The sequence below is a fragment of the Leucoraja erinacea genome, chromosome 32 (assembly GCF_028641065.1).
Source record: "Leucoraja erinacea ecotype New England chromosome 32, Leri_hhj_1, whole genome shotgun sequence".
In the NCBI taxonomy this organism is placed as follows: Eukaryota; Metazoa; Chordata; class Chondrichthyes; order Rajiformes; family Rajidae; genus Leucoraja; species Leucoraja erinaceus.
This window is the reverse complement of record NC_073408.1, coordinates 5,258,995-5,279,767: the sequence shown is the minus strand read 5'-3', so window position 1 is coordinate 5,279,767 and position 20,773 is coordinate 5,258,995. Positions and strand designations below refer to the sequence as shown.

Here is a 20,773-nt window from a genome sequence, read left to right as displayed (position 1 = left end):
TACGCCAAAAGGCATATGGTTGCAGCTTCTAATGAGGGGGATGGGGGGGAATTAGAAAGGTTAAAAGTAATGACATATTAAGAAGAGTAGTGGAATGAGCAGTTTGTTTTTTGCTTACAGAATAATGAAAGGCATAGATAAAGTGGATGTGGAGAGGATGTTTCCACTGGTGGGAGAGTCTAGGACCAGAGGTCACAGCCTCAGAATTAAAGGGCGCTCTTTTAGAAATGAGGTGAGGAGGAACTTCTTTAGTCAGGGGGTAGTTAGTCTGTGGAACTCATTGCCACAGAGGGCTGTGGAGGCCAAGTCAGTGGATATTTTTAAGGCAGAGATTTTTAAGACAAATTCTTGATTAGAACGGGTGTCAAGGGTTATGGGGAGAAGGCAGGAGAACAGGATTAGGAGGCAGAGGTCAGCCATGATTGAAAGGTGGAGTGGACTCGATGGGCCGAATGGCCCTAATTCTACTCCTGTAACTTGAGAACCTGTGGGCGATGGTAACCAAAGTCCATCAAGAAAGGACGGAACACGCAAGCACACAGATTAACAATTTGGCCCCAAAACATCAAGAGAGTCAAGAGTATTTTATTGTCAAATATCCCAGAAAGAACAACAGAATATGTAAACATAGCACTCTGTAAACAAAATAATAAACGAGAAAAAAAATTCAGTGTGTGTATGTATAAACATAAATATATATACATATATACAACTTCATCTGCTCATTTCCCAGATTTTTGTTTAGTTTAGTTTAGGCTAGCTGAATCAAGGGATATGGGGAGAAGGCAGGAACGGGGTACTGATTGTGGATGATCAGCCATGATCACATTGAATGGCGGTGCTGGCTCGAAGGGCCGAATGGCCTACTCCTGCACCTATTGTCTATGTATCTATGCACCTCCGAGAAAACCCACGGGGGTCACGTGAAGAACGCACAAACTCCGTACAGACAGCACCCGTAGTCGGGATCGAACCCGGGTCTCTGGCGCTGCAAGCGGTGTTGGGCAGCAACTCTACCGCTGCGCCACCGTGCCGCCCAAAGCATTTGTAGCAAGATGAGAGAACTAATGGCAAAGAAAATAAATGACTATAGTGATTCTTCTTACCGAGTCCACACACAAGATTAGAAGTTGTTCAGCCATAGTTGAACACACGTCTCGGCATCTGCATGCAATGGTGTCTGTCTTGTCGTTTCTTGTGCGTGGTGGTGGAAAGATTGGTGGAGACAGGGCCGCGACGTGAACGCTCTTTCCTTGACCCCCACTACATTATTACATCTCATTTGTCTTCCTTGACTCAGATTTACCCAGAGAAGTCTCCCCATGTTCAACTGTGTCTTTGGCAAAGTTTTAAATATTTTCCTTTGATTATTTTTCTTTTCAAGGTTTCTTCAAACTTTTATGAGCATTGGGGAACTACCTTTAAACATATGATAGGAGACAAGAAATGGCTGATGTTTAAAGAATTCACATATCAGTTTATAACAAATATAGATCCAGATAGGGTGGAAAAATGGTGCAGCCATTGTCAACGGGAGTTCATGACCAAGGCTGGATGTGAAAACTGAGACAAAAGAGTGATCAAGTGTTGGCTGTGTTGGGGATTACATGGGCAATAAAGACCTGCATCGCTATAGTAACCTTTGTGAAGTGAAGATAATGTCAAAGCACCCTATACTCAAAAACGTGTGTAAATAGACGTGGCCATCGCCTCTCCCTCTATCCTCCCCCACACTCCCTCCTCACCTCCCCCATCTCTCTCCCTCCATACCCCCTCCTCTCCTTCAATCCCCCCACTCTCCCTCCTCACCTCCCCAGGACCTCGATGTAAACCACCTCCGGCCACGTTTTATCCACCATGTCGGCGATGAGGCGCCTGTACTTGAGGCGGGGAGGACGGGACGGGACGGGCCGAGCGACCTGGTGCCGGGGGAGGGGGAGGGAGAGGCTGAGGCTGCGGCATAGTCCCTTGCCCCGTGTCCCGCTCCTCTACCTCCCCGCGGGCCCGGAGCGGCAACGCTGCCCCCAGACCCAGCCCCAGCCCCAGACCCAGACCCAGACCCAGACCCAGACCCAGACCCAGCCCCAGCCTCGCCTTTACCCGCGGGCAGGCGTTGCTCTGGAGGAAGGAACTGCAGATGCTGGTTTACACCTGTTGGACACAACGTGCTGGAGTAACTCAGCGGGACAGGCAGCATCTTTGGAGAGAAGGAATAGGTGATGTTTCGTGTCGAGACCCTTCTCCAGAGATGTTGCCTGGCCCGCTGAGTTACTGCAGCATTTTGTGGCTATCCCCGTGGACGGCTGGTGCTCGGCTTCCGACGGCCACTGGATAAGGCGAGAGATGCAGCTAACGGTCCCCGGCTCGTCGGGGAACAGGATCCTCGGGAGTTGGAGCAGAGTTGAGCTGAGTTCCTGACTACGGATGAAACGCAGATGTTTATCGCGAATGACCTATGACCTGAGCATGCGCATTCGGAATACCGAACTCGCTTGTTGACATTCAATGTGCTTCTACTCCACAGCCTTGCACCCATGTGGGAAATATTAACTTTTCTTTTCACTTTCCCAGTCACGGTTTCGGGATTTGGCGAGAACGCAACGATTGTACTGTCCAGTTACTTCAACGGATCGGCCGTGGGGATGTGGCTAAACAATGCAACAGATTGTGATGGATTCAAGGGGAATAGGAGCATGTATGCAATGGAACAATGGGTTTCACCTTTCGTCATCGGCGATTATGTTAAGATCAGGTATTGTCTAATCTTCTCATGTAACGGTGGTAGTCAAATATAATAGAGGCATTTAGTTTAGCTTAGTTTTAGAGATACGGCGCGGAAACAGGCCCTTCGGCCCGCCAAGTGCATGCCGACCAGTGATCCCCACACACTAACGCTACCCTAGGCACACTAGGGACAATTTACACCTATACCAAGCCAATTAACCTACAGACCTGTATGTCTTTGGAGTGTGGGAGGAGACCTGAGATCTCTGAGAAAACCCAGGTGGTCACGGGGAGTGTGGACAAACTGTGAGAAAGGACTTTTAACATTAATGTGTTTCTATCTTTGTCCAGGGCATTCGTGTACACGATGAATGGAACTTATGTCAAGAGCTTAACCCTCAAGCAAAGTAGGATTTATTTTCATTTTCACTCAAGTAATTGAGCGTTACAGCATGATCAACAATGTTTTATCGTTATTTGAACCGCACTTGCTTATTTTTATTTAAGGGATTATAAGATTATAGAAATTACCAGCTTTCTCCCTCTCTCCTGCCCTGGCAGAAAAATTCAGGCAGTAAATGCATTTCCTTTCCTGTCCCACGTCACGCAGTTCAGAGGAACAACGCTTTCTCTTTCAACCTGATGAAGGGCCCCGACACCAACATTCACCTGTCCATTTCCTCCGCAGATGCTACCTGAGCCACCGAGTCCATCTGCCATGTTGTGTTTTGCTGAAGGTTCCTTTATATGGAACACGCGATGATTGATTTATTGATTGATCGAAAGATACAGCATGGAAACGGGCCCTTCGGCCCAACGAGTCCATGCGACCATCGATCACCCGTTCACACTAGCTCCATGTTATCCCACTTCCATGTCCGCTCCCTGCCCACTAAGGGCAATTTAAAGGGGCCAATCAATGTACAAAACCTCGCATCTTTGGGATGTGAGGAGGAGATTGGAGCACCCAAAGGAAACCCATGTGGTCACAAGGAGAACATGCAAACTCCAAACACGTTGAGAGATACAGCGCGGAAACAAGCCCACCAAGTCCGCGCTGACCAGCGATCACCCCGTACACTCGCACTATCCTACACACTAGGGGAAATTTACAATTTTTTTTAACCAAATCCAATTAACCAACAAACCTGTATAATGTCTTTGGAGTGTGGGAGGAAACCGGAGCTCCCAAAGAGAACCTATGTGGTCACAGGGAGAATGTACAAACTCCGTACAGACAGCACCTGAAGTCAGGATCGAACCCGGTCCTCTGGCGCTGTAAGGCGGCAACTCCTCAGCGGCGCCACCGTGCCGCCCGCGATAGAAATTGAGATGCCGAAAGCAAGTCAGTGCAACTGCTGACAATAATAATTGGAACCTGCTCTATTATTCCCCAACAAAGACATTGAGGATCAGTGTAACAAAGTGAGATCATTGTTGCACCTGGAAGCGATGATGGTTCATGGATTTCTGGTTCAACAAGCAGCACAAATGTTCATTCACAAACTGAATTAAACGCTAGCGAAAAGAAAATGAACACTTTTGTCGATGGGGAATTGGGAGACACTAATGTTGGGCTGAGTATTGTGTTTATATTGTTGTGCTCCATAAAAACAAAAAGTTATGTTTCATACGTATTCAAAGTAAAATGATTATGTAACAATTTGATGTCTTTCCACAGTGCCTATGACCACCACTCCAACCACCACTGAAGGTAAGGTCACAGATAATGCAAGCAGCTACAAGCCATGGCATGGATTTTCTTGTGTAAGAAGGAACTGCAGATGCTGGTTTACACCGAAGATAGATACAACTTAGCGGGGCAGGACAGAAGGAATGGGAGACGTTTCGGGTCATGACCCCTTTGCCAGTAGATTCTGCTCCTTGTTACTCTCCAAGAAATGCTGTTATAAACAGTACAAATCATTTTTGTTAGCAAACTAGCAAACTACCACTTCCAAAAGGCTCACGTCTAAGCATAAGATATTCGTAAGTAAAACACAAAATGCTGGAGTAACTCAGTGGGTCAAGCAGCATCTCTGGAAGGTATGGAGAGGTGACGTTTCAGAATGATGGTAGTTGTGGGGGGTAGGGGGGAGAAAGCTGGAAGAGAGTTGGAGGTGGGACAAAGGCAAGCAAATGATGGGTGGATACAAGTGGACAAAGACCAGAGATGAAATGGAGACACAAGTTGTGAGATTAGGAGAGAAGAGGAGTGAGATGTGAGGCCAGACAAAGGGATGTAGGTGGAAGGGGATGAAGGGGAGGGGAAAGTGGGGTGGGATGGTGGGAGAGATGAGTGCACGCCTACCCATTCCCTCCACTCATACAGCTTTTCTCCAGCACTATGTGGCTATCTTTGGTGTAAGCAGTTCCTTCCTACACATTGTAGTGTAGTACAAGTTCCCAAATATTCCTAAATATTCATTCAGCGATTATGGTGCATATTCGACCAATAGTGTAATAATATAAATTCCACTAAATAGATTCACAAATGCCAGTGAATTCCAGCAATATATTATTACTGGAGTTTCTCAACGGATGAGTGGAATTTAGTAATAGCCAAGTCCTAATCAAATCAAGTTTCTAGTATAGAAGGGTCTCGACCCGAAATGTCACCCATTCCTTCTCTCCCGAGATGCCGCCTGTCCCGCTGAGTTACTCCAGCTTTTTGTGTTCCTCTTCGGTGTAAACCAGCATCTGCAGTTCCTTCCTACACAGCTTACTACCATCACCCCAGAAAGATACTGCATGGAAACAGGCCCTTCAGCCCAACGATTCCATGCGACCATCGATCACCAGTTCACACTAGCTCTATGTTATCCCACTTCCATGTCCGCTCCCTGCCCATTAAGGGCAATTTAAAGGGGCCAATCAATGTACAAAACCTCGCGTCTTTGGGATGTGAGGAGGAGATTGGAGCACCCAAAGGAAACCCATGTGGTCACAAGGAGAACATGCAAACTCCAAACACGTTGAGAGATACAGCGCGGAAACAAGCCCACCAAGTCCGCGCCGACCAGCAATCACCCCGTACACTCGCACTATCCTACACACTAGGGGAAATTTACAATTTTTTTTAACCAAATCCAATTAACCAACAAACCTGTATAATGTCTTTGGAGTGTGGGTGGAAACCGGAGCTCCCAAAGAGAACCTATGTGGTCACAGGGAGAACGTACAAACTCCGTACAGACAGCACCTGAAGTCAGGATCGAACCCGGTCCTCTGGCGCTGTAAGGCGGCAACTCCACAACGGCGCCACCGTGCCGCCCGCGATAGAAATTGAGATGCCGAAAGCATGTCAGTGCTACTGCTGACAATAATAATTGGAACCTGCTCTATTATTCCCCAACAAAGTTACATTGAGGATCAGTGTAACAAAGTGAGATCATTGTTGCACCTGGAAGCGATGATGGTTCATGGATTTCTGGTTCAACAAGCAGCACAAATGTTCATTCACAAACTGAATTAAACGCTAGCGAAAAGAAAATGAACACTTTTGTCGATGGGGAATTGGGAGACACTAATGTTGGGCTGAGTATTGTGTTTATATTGTTGTGCTCCATAAAAAAAAAAATGTTATGTTTCAAACGTATTCAAAGTAAAATGATTATGTAACAATTTGATGTCTTTCCACAGTGCCTACGACCACCACTCCAACCACCACTGAAGGTAAGGTCACAGATAATGCAAGCAGCTACAAGCCATATAACCATATAACCATATAACAATTACAGCACGGAAACAGGCCATCTCGACCCTTCTAGTCCGTGCCGAACACATAATCTCCCCTAGCCCCATATACCTGCGCTCAGACCATAACCCTCCATTCCCTTCCCATCCACATAACTATCCAATTTATTTTTAAATGATAAAAACGAACCTGCCTCCACCACCTTCACTGGAAGCTCATTCCACACAGCTGAGTAAAGAAGTTCCCCCTCATGTTACCCCTAAACTTCAGTCCCTTAATTCTCATGTCATGTCCCCTTGTTTGAATCTTCCCTACTCTCAGTGGGAAAAGCTTTTCCACGTCAACTCTGTCTATCCCTCTCATCATTTTAAAAACCTCTATCAAGTCCCCCCCCTTAACCTTCTGCGCTCCAAAGAATAAAGCCCTAACTTGTTCAACCTTTCTCTGTAACTTAGTTGCTGAAACCCAGGCAACATTCTAGTAAATCTCCTCTGTACTCTCTCTATTTTGTTGACATCCTTCCTATAATTAGGCGACCAAAATTGTACACCATACTCCAGAATTGGCCTCACCAATGCCTTGTACAATTTTAACATTACATCCCAACTTCTATACTCAATGCTCTGATTTATAAAGGCCAGCACACCAAAAGCTTTCTTTACCACCCTATCTACATGAGATTCCACTTTCAGGGAACTGTGCACAGTTATCCCCAGATCCCTCTGTTCACCTACATTCTTCAATTCCCTACCATTTACCATGTAATCGCATGGCATGGATTTTCTTGTGTAAGAAGGAACTGCAGATGCTGGTTTACACCGAAGATAGATACAACTTAGCGGGGCAGGACAGAAGGAATGGGAGACGTTTCGGGTCATGACCCCTTTGTCAGTAGATTCTGCTCCTTGTTACTCTCCAAGAAATGCTGTTATAAACAGTACAAAACATTTTTGTTAGCAAACTAGCAAACTACCACTTCCAAAAGGCTCACGTCTAAGCATAAGATATTCGTAAGTAAAACACAAAATGCTGGAGTAACTCAGTGGGTCAAGCAGCATCTCTGGAAGGTATGGAGAGGTGACGTTTCAGAATGATGGTAGTTGTGGGGGATAGGGGGGAGAAAGCTGGAAGAGAGGTGGAGGTGGGACAAAGGCAAGCAAGTGATAGGTGGATACAAGTGGACAAAGACCAGAGATGAAATGGAGACACAAGTTGTGAGATTAGGAGAGAAGAGGAGTGAGATGTGAGGCCAGACAAAGGGATGTAGGTGGAAGGGGATGAAGGGGAGGGGAAAGTGGGGTGGGATGGTGGGAGAGATGAGTGCACGCCTACCCATTCCCTCCACTCATACGGCTTTTCTCCAGCACTATGTGGCTATCTTTGGTGTAAACAGTTCCTTCCTACACATTGTAGTGTAGTACAAGTTCCCAAATATTCCTAAATATTCATTCAGCGATTATGGTGCATATTCGACCAATAGTGTAATAATATAAATTCCACTAAATAGATTCACAAATGCCAGTGAATTCCAGCAATATATTATTACTGGAGTTTCTCAACGGATGAGTGGAATTTAGTAATAGCCAAGTCCTAATCAAATCAAGTTTCTAGTATAGAAGGGTCTCGACCCGAAATGTCACCCATTCCTTCTCTCCCGAGATGCCGCCTGTCCCGCTGAGTTACTCCAGCTTTTTGTGTTCCTCTTCGGTGTAAACCAGCATCTGCAGTTCCTTCCTACACAGCTTACTACCATCACCCCAGCTCCAAAAGCTCAGAGACTAACCATAAGACTAACTGCTGAACACCTCAGTTCAGTCCGCCTAGGCCTACGCAATCTCCCAGTTTACAAACACTACAACCCCCCCTCCCATTCCCACACTGACTTTTCTGTCCTAGGCCTCCTCCACTGTCGGAGTGAGGCCCAATGCAAATTGGAAGAGCAGCATCTCATATTTCACTTCGGTATGAATATTGATTTCTCCAAATAACCCTTGCCTTCTGCCCCTTTGCAATTCCTTGTGTCTCCATGCATAGTTTCCTACTATGACATTGAAGGAGATCTTTCAGCCCATCAGGACCTTTCCAACTCCCAACAGAACCATCCCATCCCATCCCATCCTTGCAGAATTCAAATCTGGCTGATAACTCATTGGATGTAATCGCTTTATCAAAGGGGGAACTTTAGTCTATAGACATACAGTGTGGAAACAGCCCCCCCCCCTGAGTCCTCACTGACCAGCGATTACCCACTACACAAACACTACCCTCCACACTAGGGACAATTTAATTTTTTTTTTACCAAAGCCAATTAACCTACAAACATGCAAGTCTTTGGAGTGTGAGAGGAAACTGGAGCACCCAATGAAGACCAGCATGGTTACAGGGAGGACGTACAAACTCCGCACAGACAGCACCCAGAGTCAGGATCGAACCCGGGTCTCTGGCGCTGTGAGGCAGCAACTCTACCGCTGTGCCACCGTGCCGCCCGCTTACCATCAGGCACAAATTGCGGCCAATCGGACAATGCTATATTTGAAATGTATTCAAACTCAAAAAACTCATCATGTAATGAATCATTTTGTCTTTCACAGTTGTCATCACGACTAAACCCATGGGAACCACCGTGTACATGAGTAAGGCAACTGGCACCACCACGACAGCAGCAACCACGACTCCAAACTCTGCACCAGGCATTAGCTCCAAGCCACTGCTAGCGTTTGTCTGTATGCTCCTGCTCCTCGTCACTGTGCCAGGGTTATAAACGGAATAAAAAGCTGCCTCTCAACCAACCTATTCCAAAAACACTTTTCCAACAACCTCCGGGCTTTCCTCTCACGGTACAGCATCAAACTGTGTCTTATCGGAACTTGTATTTCCTCAATGATAGAAACTTCACATTATCCTCCCACCCCCACTGTCTCGGGTCCCAAACTGAACCCAGCACAAATAAATACAGGAGACAGCATTCCTATCCTTGTTGATCTTTGCAACTCTATTCCCCTTTAGAATACCAGAATAATGTCATAAATGCAGCCAGCTCCCGTCTTTCCTTAATATTCTCTCATTCAGTGAGTTTGATCAAATTGGCGTGTTCATGCAATTCGATTGCCTCATCCATTATACTTTCTCTGTCGTTTCTATAGCAGGAGCCCCATGTTATCATAACTGTATATTCAACCTCTTCAACACGGAGGCAAAATCAGATAGCCTTCTGCGTTGTTGATTATCTGTGGAAAATGTTGATCTTTTCCAGTTGCTGTACGCGAGGTTGCGTGACCCACAAACCACCCGTGGTAATAATAAATCCAAAATAATCCTCATCATCCTTATCCCTCCATTTTTAAAATAAAAAAATCTCTGTGGCTTATGTTACTTTGAAATATCTATTCCATTCTGAGAGGTAGAGCAAGTATCTACTGGAATAATAGGTCAATAACCTACACTTCACTAAATAATCTGCACTTAGGTGGGAATTAATAACAGCTAACTCCAAACTATTGATTTTCTCATATAATTATGCTGCAAAACTTATCAAAATCAAAAGTTAATGTCACCTTTTGTTTTTTTGGCAATGACATTTATATTGAATCGTTGATGTATTTTCTAAGGGAATCCTATCAACCAAATGATCAATTGTCTTTTAGTTTATGGGTAAGTGTTGCTTCCCTTGATTTGGGGTGCAGCACAGTAGCAATCTGACTTAAATCAGCAGATGATGTCCTGTTAATATTAATCTGTGTTCTAGTTAGTTTTATGCCTGATGTAACATAGTGTTGTAAGCATAGAAGTGATATTATCATATGAATTCCTCAGTTTGCAAATTCATATTGACAATATTAACACAGCTGAAGAAAGGAAAGAAATGAAGGATTTGATTCAGACTTTTGGAATAATCATTCGCTGAACCACTCTGTAATCATGTTAGTTGGTTTGCATCCAATCTAACCTCAGTGAAGTTATTCAGCACAAATATACCCTTCGCTTTGCCCCCTGTCTCGAAAGTGCACTGGTTCATATTCACAAACAGCATGGTTCATCCAAAATGGCAACTTTTATTGAATGCTATGGTTTCTTTGTTTTTCTTTTGTGTCACAATGAACTTTGTTGATGTTTGTTAATGCAGGACATTGCACAATTCTAGACAATCTTAGCATGATACCAAAGGCAAAACTCTTTTAAGACAAAGACCATGTAATGAAGATTTGCAGAAACAGGTTTGCAGCCTGAAGAACATATAGGTTATATTGTCTGTTAAGATAAAGCACTGGTGGATATCTACTATAATGCATATATTACACAGTTTACCGATGCAATGAAGTGATGTATAAATAATTGTTGAATTCACCTTAATAATAAAAAATTGAACATTTGAAAGTCTACAATTTTGTCAATGATATTGCTTATTGTCGGCACTTAAGTGAGTCTGAATCGGGACTATTTTCCACTTTCAGCACATAGTTTTAGCTTTGTTTGAAGAACGGTCCTGATCTGAATCATTACCTACTCATGTCCTCCAGAGATGCTCCCAGACCCCTTGAGTTACTCCAGCTCTTTGTGTCTGCCTTAGTTTAGTTTAGTTTAGTTTAGAGATACAGCATGGAAGCAGGTCCTTTGGCCCACCGAGTCCGCGCCGAATATCACTGACCCGTTCACAATAGATTTGTATTATCCCACTCTCTCATCCACTCCCTGCACTCTAAGGGCAATTATATAAAGGCCAATTATCCCACAAACCACCCGTTTTTAGGGATGTGGGAGTAAACCAGAGCACCCGGAGGAAGCTCACCCTGTCACAGGGAGAATGTGCAAACTCCGCACAGACAGCACCCAAGGTGAGCATCAAACTTAGTTCTCTGATGGCGTGAGGCAACGGTTCTACCAGCTGCGCCACTGTGCTGTCCTGTGCATTTGTTGAAGGGCAGCAGACAAATAATCGGTGAAGCAACTGAAAATGAAGATAGAAAATAGGAAGTAGGAGAGGCAAAGAATTCCTGTTGTTAAATATCTACCTCTTGTGAAGGAAACCGAAGAAGGGTCTCGACCCGAAACGTCACCCATTCCTTCTCTCCAGATATGCTGCCTGTCCCGCTGAGTTACTCCAGCATTTTGTGTCTACCTTCGATTTAAACCAGCATCTGCAGTTCTTTCTGCAGTTGCGATCGGAAGAAACTGTCCCTGAATCTGGAGTTGTGCGTTTTCACACTTCTGTACCTTTTGCCCGATGAGAGAGGGGAGATGAGGGAGTGGCCAGGGTGATGAAGCCCATTTTGAGGTAGTTTGAGTGACCTACTTCTTCTCCTAGTTGATTGTTTATTTGCGAGAATGTGTTCCTAGATCCGGTATAGCTGCGGAACCTTTGATCATTCAACAGGAGAGTTAGCAATACATGCGGTTGCTGCAGGCGATGCAAATGGTTGCCAGTCCTCCACCAGTGGATCTTTCAGGCCAACAAAACATACAAACTCAACAAAAGCTGGAATCGGGTTACTTCCTGAGAAGACTGAAGTGCTTGAGTACAAGACTGAGGATATTTGGTGTGTCGACAGAATACTGTCTTGAAATCCTGTAGGCGGGGAGCGGTACGGTGGTGCAGCGGTAGAGTTGCTGCCTTACAGCGCCAGAGACCCTGGTTCGATCCTGACTATAGGTGCTGTCTGTATTGAGTTTGCACGTTCTCCCTGTGACCGTATGGGTTCTCTCCGAATTCCTCCCACACTCCAAAGACATACAGGTTGGTAGTTTTTGGTAAAGATTGTAAGTTGCCCCGTGTGCATGTGTGTAGGCTAGAGTTAGTGTAGGGGGATTGCAGGTCGGCATGGACTCAGTGGGCCGAACTGTATCTCTAAACTAAACTAAAAAAGGATTACACCACTGGCCGCTCAAAGCTCCCTCACCATTCAATATGATCACAGCTAATCAGCCAAAGGCCTCAACTCCACCTCTGCATCAATTCTCATAGCCCTCAATTCTCCAATCTTTCAAAATATCTGTCCTCCTCTTCATTAAATACCTCCAGTAACCTAGCCTCCAAAACCAGGGAGCAGAATCTGAGTAATCATTTAAGCAACAGTTTCGAAATCTTCTTAAGAGAAACCTGTATCTCTGTGAATGTACAGAGTCATTTCTTAGTGTGTAGGAAGGAACTGCAGATGCTGGTTTACACCAAAGATAGACACAAAATGCTGGAGTAACTCAACGGGTCCGACAGCATCTCTGGAGATAAGGAATAGATGTCATTTTGGGTCGAGACCCTTCTTCAGACCGAGAATCAGGGAGAGGGAAATGTTTTGTACACAAAAATGCTGGAGAAACTCAGCGGGTGCAGCAGCATCTATGGAGCGAAGGAAATAGGCAACGTTTCGGGCCAAAACCCTTCTTGGTTTGGTTTATAATTGTCACAAGCCTGATAAGGTCCAATGAAAGATTGATCAAAAGGTCTCTAGTGAGGTAGATGAGAGGATAGGGCCATTCTCCAGCTGATGAGAAGGTAACGGGGCAAGATTCAATGGAAAACCGAGGGACAACTTCTAAAAAAGTGCTGGTGTGAGTATATGGAATGAGCTGCCCACAGAAGTAGTTGAGACAGGTACAATAACAACATTTAAAAGACATTTGTACAGATACATGGATAGGGAAGGTTTAGAGGGAAATGGGCAAATGGGATTAGTCTGGATGGGGAATGGACAAGTTGGGCCAAAGGGCTATTTCCATGCTGTGTCATTCTATGACTAATCTGATAATCAAATTTGAGAATCTGGCTATTTGAAGATGATTATTCTACATTTTCCTTTTGAGAATAAACTTGCAGTAGTTTAGATGCACAACACCATGACTGATTCAAAATATCATTAAATTATGTTGAAGCAGAAAGAGAAGCAAAACTAATTCCATCTCCTCACTTTTAATACCGTCATTCTTTTCCTAAATCTCCCCTTGTGTTGTTGGTCTTATTAACAACTGTTATTCCTTCAACTATTAACAATGGTATTATTATTAACACCATTGGCAGCAATGGCTTCAGCTGCCTGAGCCATCAAACTTGGGAATATACTGCTCAAGAAGAAACAGCAGATGCTGGAAAATCGAAGGTAGACAAAAGTGCTGGAGAAACTCAGCGGGTGAGGAAATGGAGCAAAGGGAACGTTTCGGGCCGAAACCCTTCTTCACCTCTCCATCTCTTTATCTGAGCCATTAATTAGCTACTGGTTTAGATGTTTCCAGATACAGCATGAAAACAGGCCCTTCGGCCCACCAAGTCCACGCTGACCCATTCGCACAAGTTTTATGTTATCCCATTTCCACATTCTCACCCTGCACACTAGGAGAAATTTGCAGAGGGCCAATTAACCTACAAACCCGATAAAGCACGTATTTGAGATGTAGGAGGGAACTGAGGGACCTGGAGGAAACCTACACGGTCACAGAGAGCCCCTAGGTCAAGATCGAACCCGAGTCTCTGGTGCTGTGAGGCAAAACAAGTCTTCAGACGTAATAAGTCTTTTTTGTGGCTTGGTGTTAAGTATTTTTCCATTGAAACTATGTTTTGTTATATCTCTATACTTATAAAACGCTGATATTGGGTGTGTGTTTGTGTGTGTGTGTGTTTATTTGTTTGCATGTTGTCACATCTTCGCAAACAAATGACGCGGTAACACTAACATTCGTACATATTCCTGTAGAGATTTTTCCCTTGGAGTCCAAAATCGCCTTATCTGAAAATTTCAGGCTTTATTTCTCGAGTTATTGTTCAAATGTTCAAAACTCTGAAAAAACCTTGAATTTAAAAACCACTGCTTGGAGCCCTTCTTCCCCCCCTCATACCCACCTCACCCCATTCCCCCTCACCCCCCCCCCTTCCCCTCCTTCCCCGCCCCCCTCTCCCCCGACCGCCCCCCCCCCCCCCCCCCCCCCCCCCCAAACTGCGCACACAGGGGAGGACCCAACGGGTCCCACTTGGTCTAGTGCACTATAGAAGTTGGTTATTCAAATAACCATTCACAAATATATTACAGGATATCGCTCAATCCTGGGTCACAGTAATGTGAGAATGTCTAGTCTAATTAAACAACAATCTAATTGATATATCAATTTTCATACAAATAATCTCCTGTGTTACCTTTGGTTGGATTAAAATTTTGTTTACTGTTTTGCACGTCAGATATGGAGTCCCAGTGCGATACAGCACAGAAACAGGCCCTTCGCCCCATTGAGTCCATGCAGGCTATCAAACACCCATTGACACCAACCCCATTTAGTTCTTCCCACATTGCCATCAACTCTCCACAGATTCTACCCCAAAACGTCACCTTTCCATGTTCTCCAGAGACGCTTCTGACCCGCTGAGATAGTGTAGCATCATGTGTGTGTGTGTGTGAAAAGGAGGGAGGGGGAGAGAGAGGGAGAGAGGGGGATAGAGGGGGGGAGGGGGAAGAGGGGGAGAGGGGGGAAGAGGGGGGGAGGGGGGGAGAGGAGAGGGAGAGGCGAGGGGAGAGGGGAGGGGGGGGGAGGGGGAGAGGGGGAGAGGGGGGGAGGGAGGGAGAGAGGGGGAGGGGAGAGGAGAGGGAGAGGGAGGGAGAGGAAGGGGGAGAGAGGAAGGGAAAGGGGGAGGGGGAGAGGAAGAGATGTGTAGGAAGGAACTGCAAGTGAGAGATAGAGAATCAGCTAGGAGATCAGGTGATAAAATTCCTTCCTGGAATATTCAATGCATGTCCTGGAATATTCAATGCATGTCCTGTTTATGCTGACATGTTTTACGTGACATGTTTTGCACAAAATATTATTTCCTGAGGATCTCACAATTACATTTTCTGGAGTTTTATTAGACAGCCTTTATTAAAACTGAGTGTAATATCTGAAGGACTGTGGGGAAACAGAGAGATGATGGAACTAACTGGGGATTCCACCCGATGGAACCCAGGCCATGTCTGTGTCACACAATTCCGTGAGCACATCGTGACTGCCCTCAGGGATGTGTGAAGGTGACTGGGAACTGGAAAGGATCGGTATTTTTACAGTGTTGACTGTGTTCACACAAAGCGTTGCATACATAACAGAGGCTAACCTGCCGCAAGGTGCCTCAGAGAGACCCACCCATGAAAATTCAGTGGCTGCGGAGACAATGCGGTCCTAAAGAAGAGGATGAACCGGTTCCACAGAAACCACAGCATCTCAGCAATGGCAGGAGAAGCATTTTACCCTGGGGGTGGGGGGGGGGGGGGGGGGGGAAGGAAATGTGTTCCTGGCAAAAAAATAAATCTCCCTGCAAAAAAATAAATCTCCCTGCAAAAAAATAAATATCTCCCTGCAAAAAAATAAATATCTCCCTGCAAAACTCCCTGTTTAGAAACATAGAAATTAAGTGCAGGGGTAGGCCATTCGGCCCTTCGAGCCTGCACCGCCATTCAATATGATCATGGCTGATCATCCAACTCAGTATCCCGTACCTGCCTTCTCTCCATACCCTCTGATCCCCTTAGCCACAAGGGCCACATCTAACTCCCTCTTAAATATAGCCAATGAACTGGCCTCGACTACCCTCTGTGGCAGAGAGTTCCAGAGATTCACCACTCTCTGTGTGAAAAAAAGTTCTTCTCATCTCGGTTTTAAAGGATTTCCCCCTTATCCTTAAGCTGTGACCCCTTGTCCTGGACTTCCCCAACATCGGGAGCAATCTTCCTGCATCTAGCCTGTCCAACCCCTTAAAAATGTTGTAAGTTTCTATAAGACCCCTCTCAATCTCCTAAATTCTAGAGAGTATAAACCACGTCTATCCAGTCTTTCTTCATAAGACAGTCCTGACATCCCAGGAATCAGTCTGGTGAACCTTCTCTGCACTCCCTCTATGGCAATAATGTCCTTCCTCAGATTTGGAGACCAAAACTGTACGCAATACTCCAGGTGTGGTCTCACCAAGACCCTGTACAACTGCAATAGAACCTCCCTGCTCCTATACTCAAATCCTTTTGCTATGAAAGCTAACATACCATTCGCTTTCTTCACTGCCTGCTGCACCTGAATGCCTACCTTCAATGACTGGTGTACCATGACACCCAGGTCTCGCTGCATCTCCCCTTTTCCTAGTCGGCCACCATTTAGATAATAGTCTGCTTTCCTGTTTTTGCCACCAAAATGGATAACCTCACATTTATCCACATTATACTGCATCTGCCAAACATTTGCCCACTCACCCAGCCTATCCAAGTCACCTTGCAGTCTCCTAGCATCCTCCTCAAAGCTAACACTGCCCCCCATCTTAGTGTCATCCGCAAACTTGGAGATATTGCCTTCAATTCCCTCATCCAGATCATTAATATATATTGTAAATAGCTGGGGTCCCAGCACTGAGCCTTGCGGTATCCCACTAGTCACTGCCTGCCATTGTGAAAAGGACCCGTTTACTCCTACTCTTTGCTTCCTGTTTGCCAGCCAGTTCTCTATCCACATCAATACTGAACCCCCAATGCCGTGTACTTTAAGTTTGTATACTAATCTCTTATGTGGGACCTTGTCGAAAGCCTTCTGGAAGTCCAGATACACCACATCCACTGGTTCTCCCCTATCCACGCTACTAGTTACATCCTCGAAAAAGTCTATAAGATTCGTCAGACATGATTTACCTTTCGTAAATCCATGCTGACTTTGTTCGTGGGAATGTGGTGTCGATTGTTTTGCTTGTTTATGTGTAATAAAAGTCCTGGAACTGTTTAAATATAACATAGAACAGAGCAGTGGGACACACAAAATGCTGGAGTAACACAGCGGGTCAGGCAGCAACTCTGGAGAGAAGGAATGTGTTGTAGCGACTCCTTCTGGCGCACGCAGGTATCGAACCCGCAGTCACGTGACTCGGGAGGGGCTGCGGTTTCGCTTTCGCACCACCGTTGTGGTCAGATGTGCTTGCGGAGACCTGTAAGCCAAGGAGCTATTGTCTGAATAAATAAGTTTGCAAACCTTGGTTGTCCACTTTGCATCCGCCATAGGGTGATGTTTCGGGTCGAGACCCTTCTTCAGACTTAAGACTCTTGGAAAGTTTCCATATCTCTAGTTTCCCTTCCCCCCTGACTCTCAAGTCTGAAGGAGGGTCTCGATCCGAAATGTCACCTATTCCTTTTCTACGGAGAAGCTGTCTGACACGATGCGTTACTCCAGAATTTTGTGTCTATCATTTTGTGTAAAGCCACATCTGGAATTCCTTCCTACACGTAGACCAGTACAGCACAGGAACGTAACATGATCCCAAGATAAACCATTGTCCACTGCCAGCTCGTGATCCTTATCCCACCACTCCCTGCATACTCACGCGCCTATCTAAAAACCTCTTAAGTGGAGCTATTGCATCTGTCCCACCTCACCCCACCGCCCCACTCCCTGTTTTTTTTTCAATTTTAAAATACATTTAATTCAAGTAATAAATATATACAATCCATGTGCCGCGCAAAAAACTCCATCCGACATTCACATACGTACGCAGTTTCCCCAAATCGGAATTTGACCACACTTGAATCTTGCCACTCATAGGAACATAGAAAATAGGTGCAGGAGTAGGCCATTCGGCCCTTCGAGCCTGCACCGCCATTCAATATGATCATGGCTGATCATCCAACTCAGTATCCTGTACCTGCCTTCTCTCCATACCCCCTGATCCCTTTAGCCACAAGGGCCACATCTAACTCCTTCTTAAATATAGCCAATGAACTGGCCTCAACTACATTCTGTGGCAGAGAATTCCACAGATTCACCACTCTCTGTGTAAAAAATGTTTTTCTCATCTCAGTCCTAAAAGCTTACCCCTTCATCCTTAAGCTGTGACCCCTTGTCCTGGACTTCCCCAACATCGGGAACAATCTTCCTGCATCTAGCCTGTCCAACCCCTTAAGAATTTTGTAAGTTTCTATAAGATCCCCCCTCAATCTTCTAAATTCCAGCGAGTACAAGCCGAGTCTATCCAGTTCCACTGGTCCCCACCCCATGATACCTCTGTTGTGTGAGCAATTTTTGACTCATTTGACAAAAAAACAAAATAGCCAAACTTTCTGTAAGACTTCCTGCGCCACTGAAACCCAACCCACTTTCCAGTGAAAGGCAGATGCTTTGTAAGCATACTCACTTCTTCTGTGGAGAAAAATAGCAGTCAATTATTGATTAACAGCGCTGGAAACTTTTATTGCTGTTTATCAACATGAGAACCAAAGTTGTGCCAATGAAAGTCAAAGAAGCCATTATGAGACTGAAAAACAAGAATAAAACTGTTAGAGAGATCAGCCAAACCTTAGGCTTACCAAAATCAACTGTTTGGAACATCATTAAGAAGAAAGAGAGCACTGGTGAGCTTACTAATCACAAGGGGGCTGGCAGGCCAAGGAAGACCTCCACAGCTGATGACAGAAGAATTCTCTCCATAATAAAGAAAAATCCCCAAACACCTGTCCGACAGATCAGAAACACTCTTCGGGAGTCAGGTGTGGATTTGTCAATGACCACTGTCCGCAGAAGACTTCATGAGCAGAAATACAGAGGCTACACTGCAAGATGCAAACCACTGGTTAGCCGCAAAAATAGGATGGCCAGGTTACAGTTTGCCAAGAAGTACTTAAAAGAGTAACCACAGTTCTGGAAAAAGGTCTTGTGGACAGATGAGACGAAGATTAACTTATCAGAGTGATGCTAAGAGCAAAGTATGGAGGAGAGAAGGAACTGCCCAAGATCCAAAGCATACCACCTCATCAGTGAAACACAGTGGTGGGGGTGTTATGGCCTGGGCATGTATGGCTGCTGAAGGTACTGGCTCACATCTTCATTGATGATACAACTGCTGATGGTAGTAACATAATGAATTCTGAAGTGTATAGACACATCCTATCTGCTCAGGTTCAAACAAATGCCTCAAAACTCATTGGCCGGCGGTTCATTCCCCCCTCCCCCGGCTACAGAACGCTCCCGGCCGGCCCCCGCCTGAAGCCATCCCCATCCCCAGCTGCAGTCCCTTTCGCCCACAACACCCGTACTAGCCCAAAAACAGTCCGGAGACCAGTCCCCTCGGCCCACAACACATGTACTAGCCCAATAACAGTCCACAATGTTCATACTAGCCCTCTGGGAACTAGTCCCATCAGCCCACAACACCCATACTAGCCCCCCCAGAAAGCCCCCCCACCCCTCCACCGGCCCCTGCCTGAAGCCCTTGCCCTCCCCTAGCTGCACGATGGTTCCCCCATCGGCCCCCACCTGAAGCCGTCCGCATCCCCTGGCTGCAGGAAGCTCCCCCCCCCCCCCCAACAGCCCCTCCTGATCCGGTGGGGAGCGGCAGTGGCAGTCCACGGGAGCGCTCCCCCCCCACCACCGGCCCCCAACAGTCCCCGCATGAAGCCGTCCCCCTCCCCCTGCTGTGGGACCCACGCCCACCCCCTCCCCCACCACCGGCCCCCAACAGACCCCCCATGAAGCTGTCCCCCTCCCCCAACTGTGGGACCATCCACCCCCTCCACCCCTCCACTGTCCCCGCCTGACAGCCCCCGCCTGAAGCCACCCCCCCCCCCCCCCCCCCCCCCACCAGCCACCGACAGCCCCCGCCTGAAGCCACCCCCCTCCCCTGGCTACAAGACGCTGCCCCCTCCGCCTGATGCCGATGTTGAACATTCCTGCATCAAGAAATCCTACTTGTGGAGACTTTTCACCAAGTTTTAATTGCAGGCGAATATGCGATTGAGGGAGGGAGAAGGCGACTGCTCTCAATTTTACAAAAAAATAGTTGCCGTTCACGTGATATTTCTCCTGTAGTTCTTGAAAAGAAGAGAGAGTCCCCTTCTTACAGTATTGATTCCCAGGTTCTTCCATTGAACAAACACCATGTCTAAAGTAGACGGTTTAAACGAGGGATTGTTTGCAATAGGAAGCAGGAGAGACAGGTTTCCCAATTTAAGACTGAATTTCAGCTGTTTTCAGATACAGATAGTACTATGTATTATCGGATTTTGCTCATGCGTTGACTTATTCAAATGTATTGGATGGAGATAGGAGGATCGAGCCTATACTAAAAGGCAAACAATATTCCCTCTCCATTTATAACCAATTTACATGTTGACATGTATCGTCCAACCAGAACGTTATATTTTTAATATTAGTTGCCCAGAAGTAAAAAAGAAATTTAGATACAGCTAATCCACCATTTTCTTTAGATTTGCACAAATATCTGTTGAGTATTCTATGGGGTTTATAGTCCCAAATAAAGTTAGTGACAATAGATTGTCATTTAAATTGATCATATTAACGATCATATTAACGATTAATTGATCATATTAATGATTAATTTTAACGATCATAATTTAAATTGGATAGTTATATGGATGGGAAGGG

General features: G+C 45.7%; 1 protein-coding gene across 5 annotated transcripts in view; it reads left to right on the top strand.

Moving 5' to 3' along the window:
- LOC129712313 (uncharacterized) overlaps positions 1-20,773 on the top strand; it is a 42,765-nt gene that overhangs the window by 3,909 nt on the left and 18,083 nt on the right. The window contains exons 2-6 of one of the 5 annotated variants that reach the window (XM_055660627.1): positions 2,572-2,752; positions 3,076-3,131; positions 4,406-4,438; positions 6,367-6,399; positions 9,013-10,803. In XM_055660627.1, the coding sequence (XP_055516602.1) occupies positions 2,572-2,752; positions 3,076-3,131; positions 4,406-4,438; positions 6,367-6,399; positions 9,013-9,182 (473 nt within the window). In that variant the 3' untranslated portion in view covers positions 9,183-10,803. Of the gene's footprint in view, positions 1-2,571; positions 2,753-3,075; positions 3,132-4,405; positions 4,439-6,366; positions 6,400-9,012; positions 10,804-20,773 lie in introns of those variants that run through there. The other 4 variants (XM_055660628.1, XM_055660630.1, XM_055660629.1 and 1 more) reach the window with 4 other exon arrangements.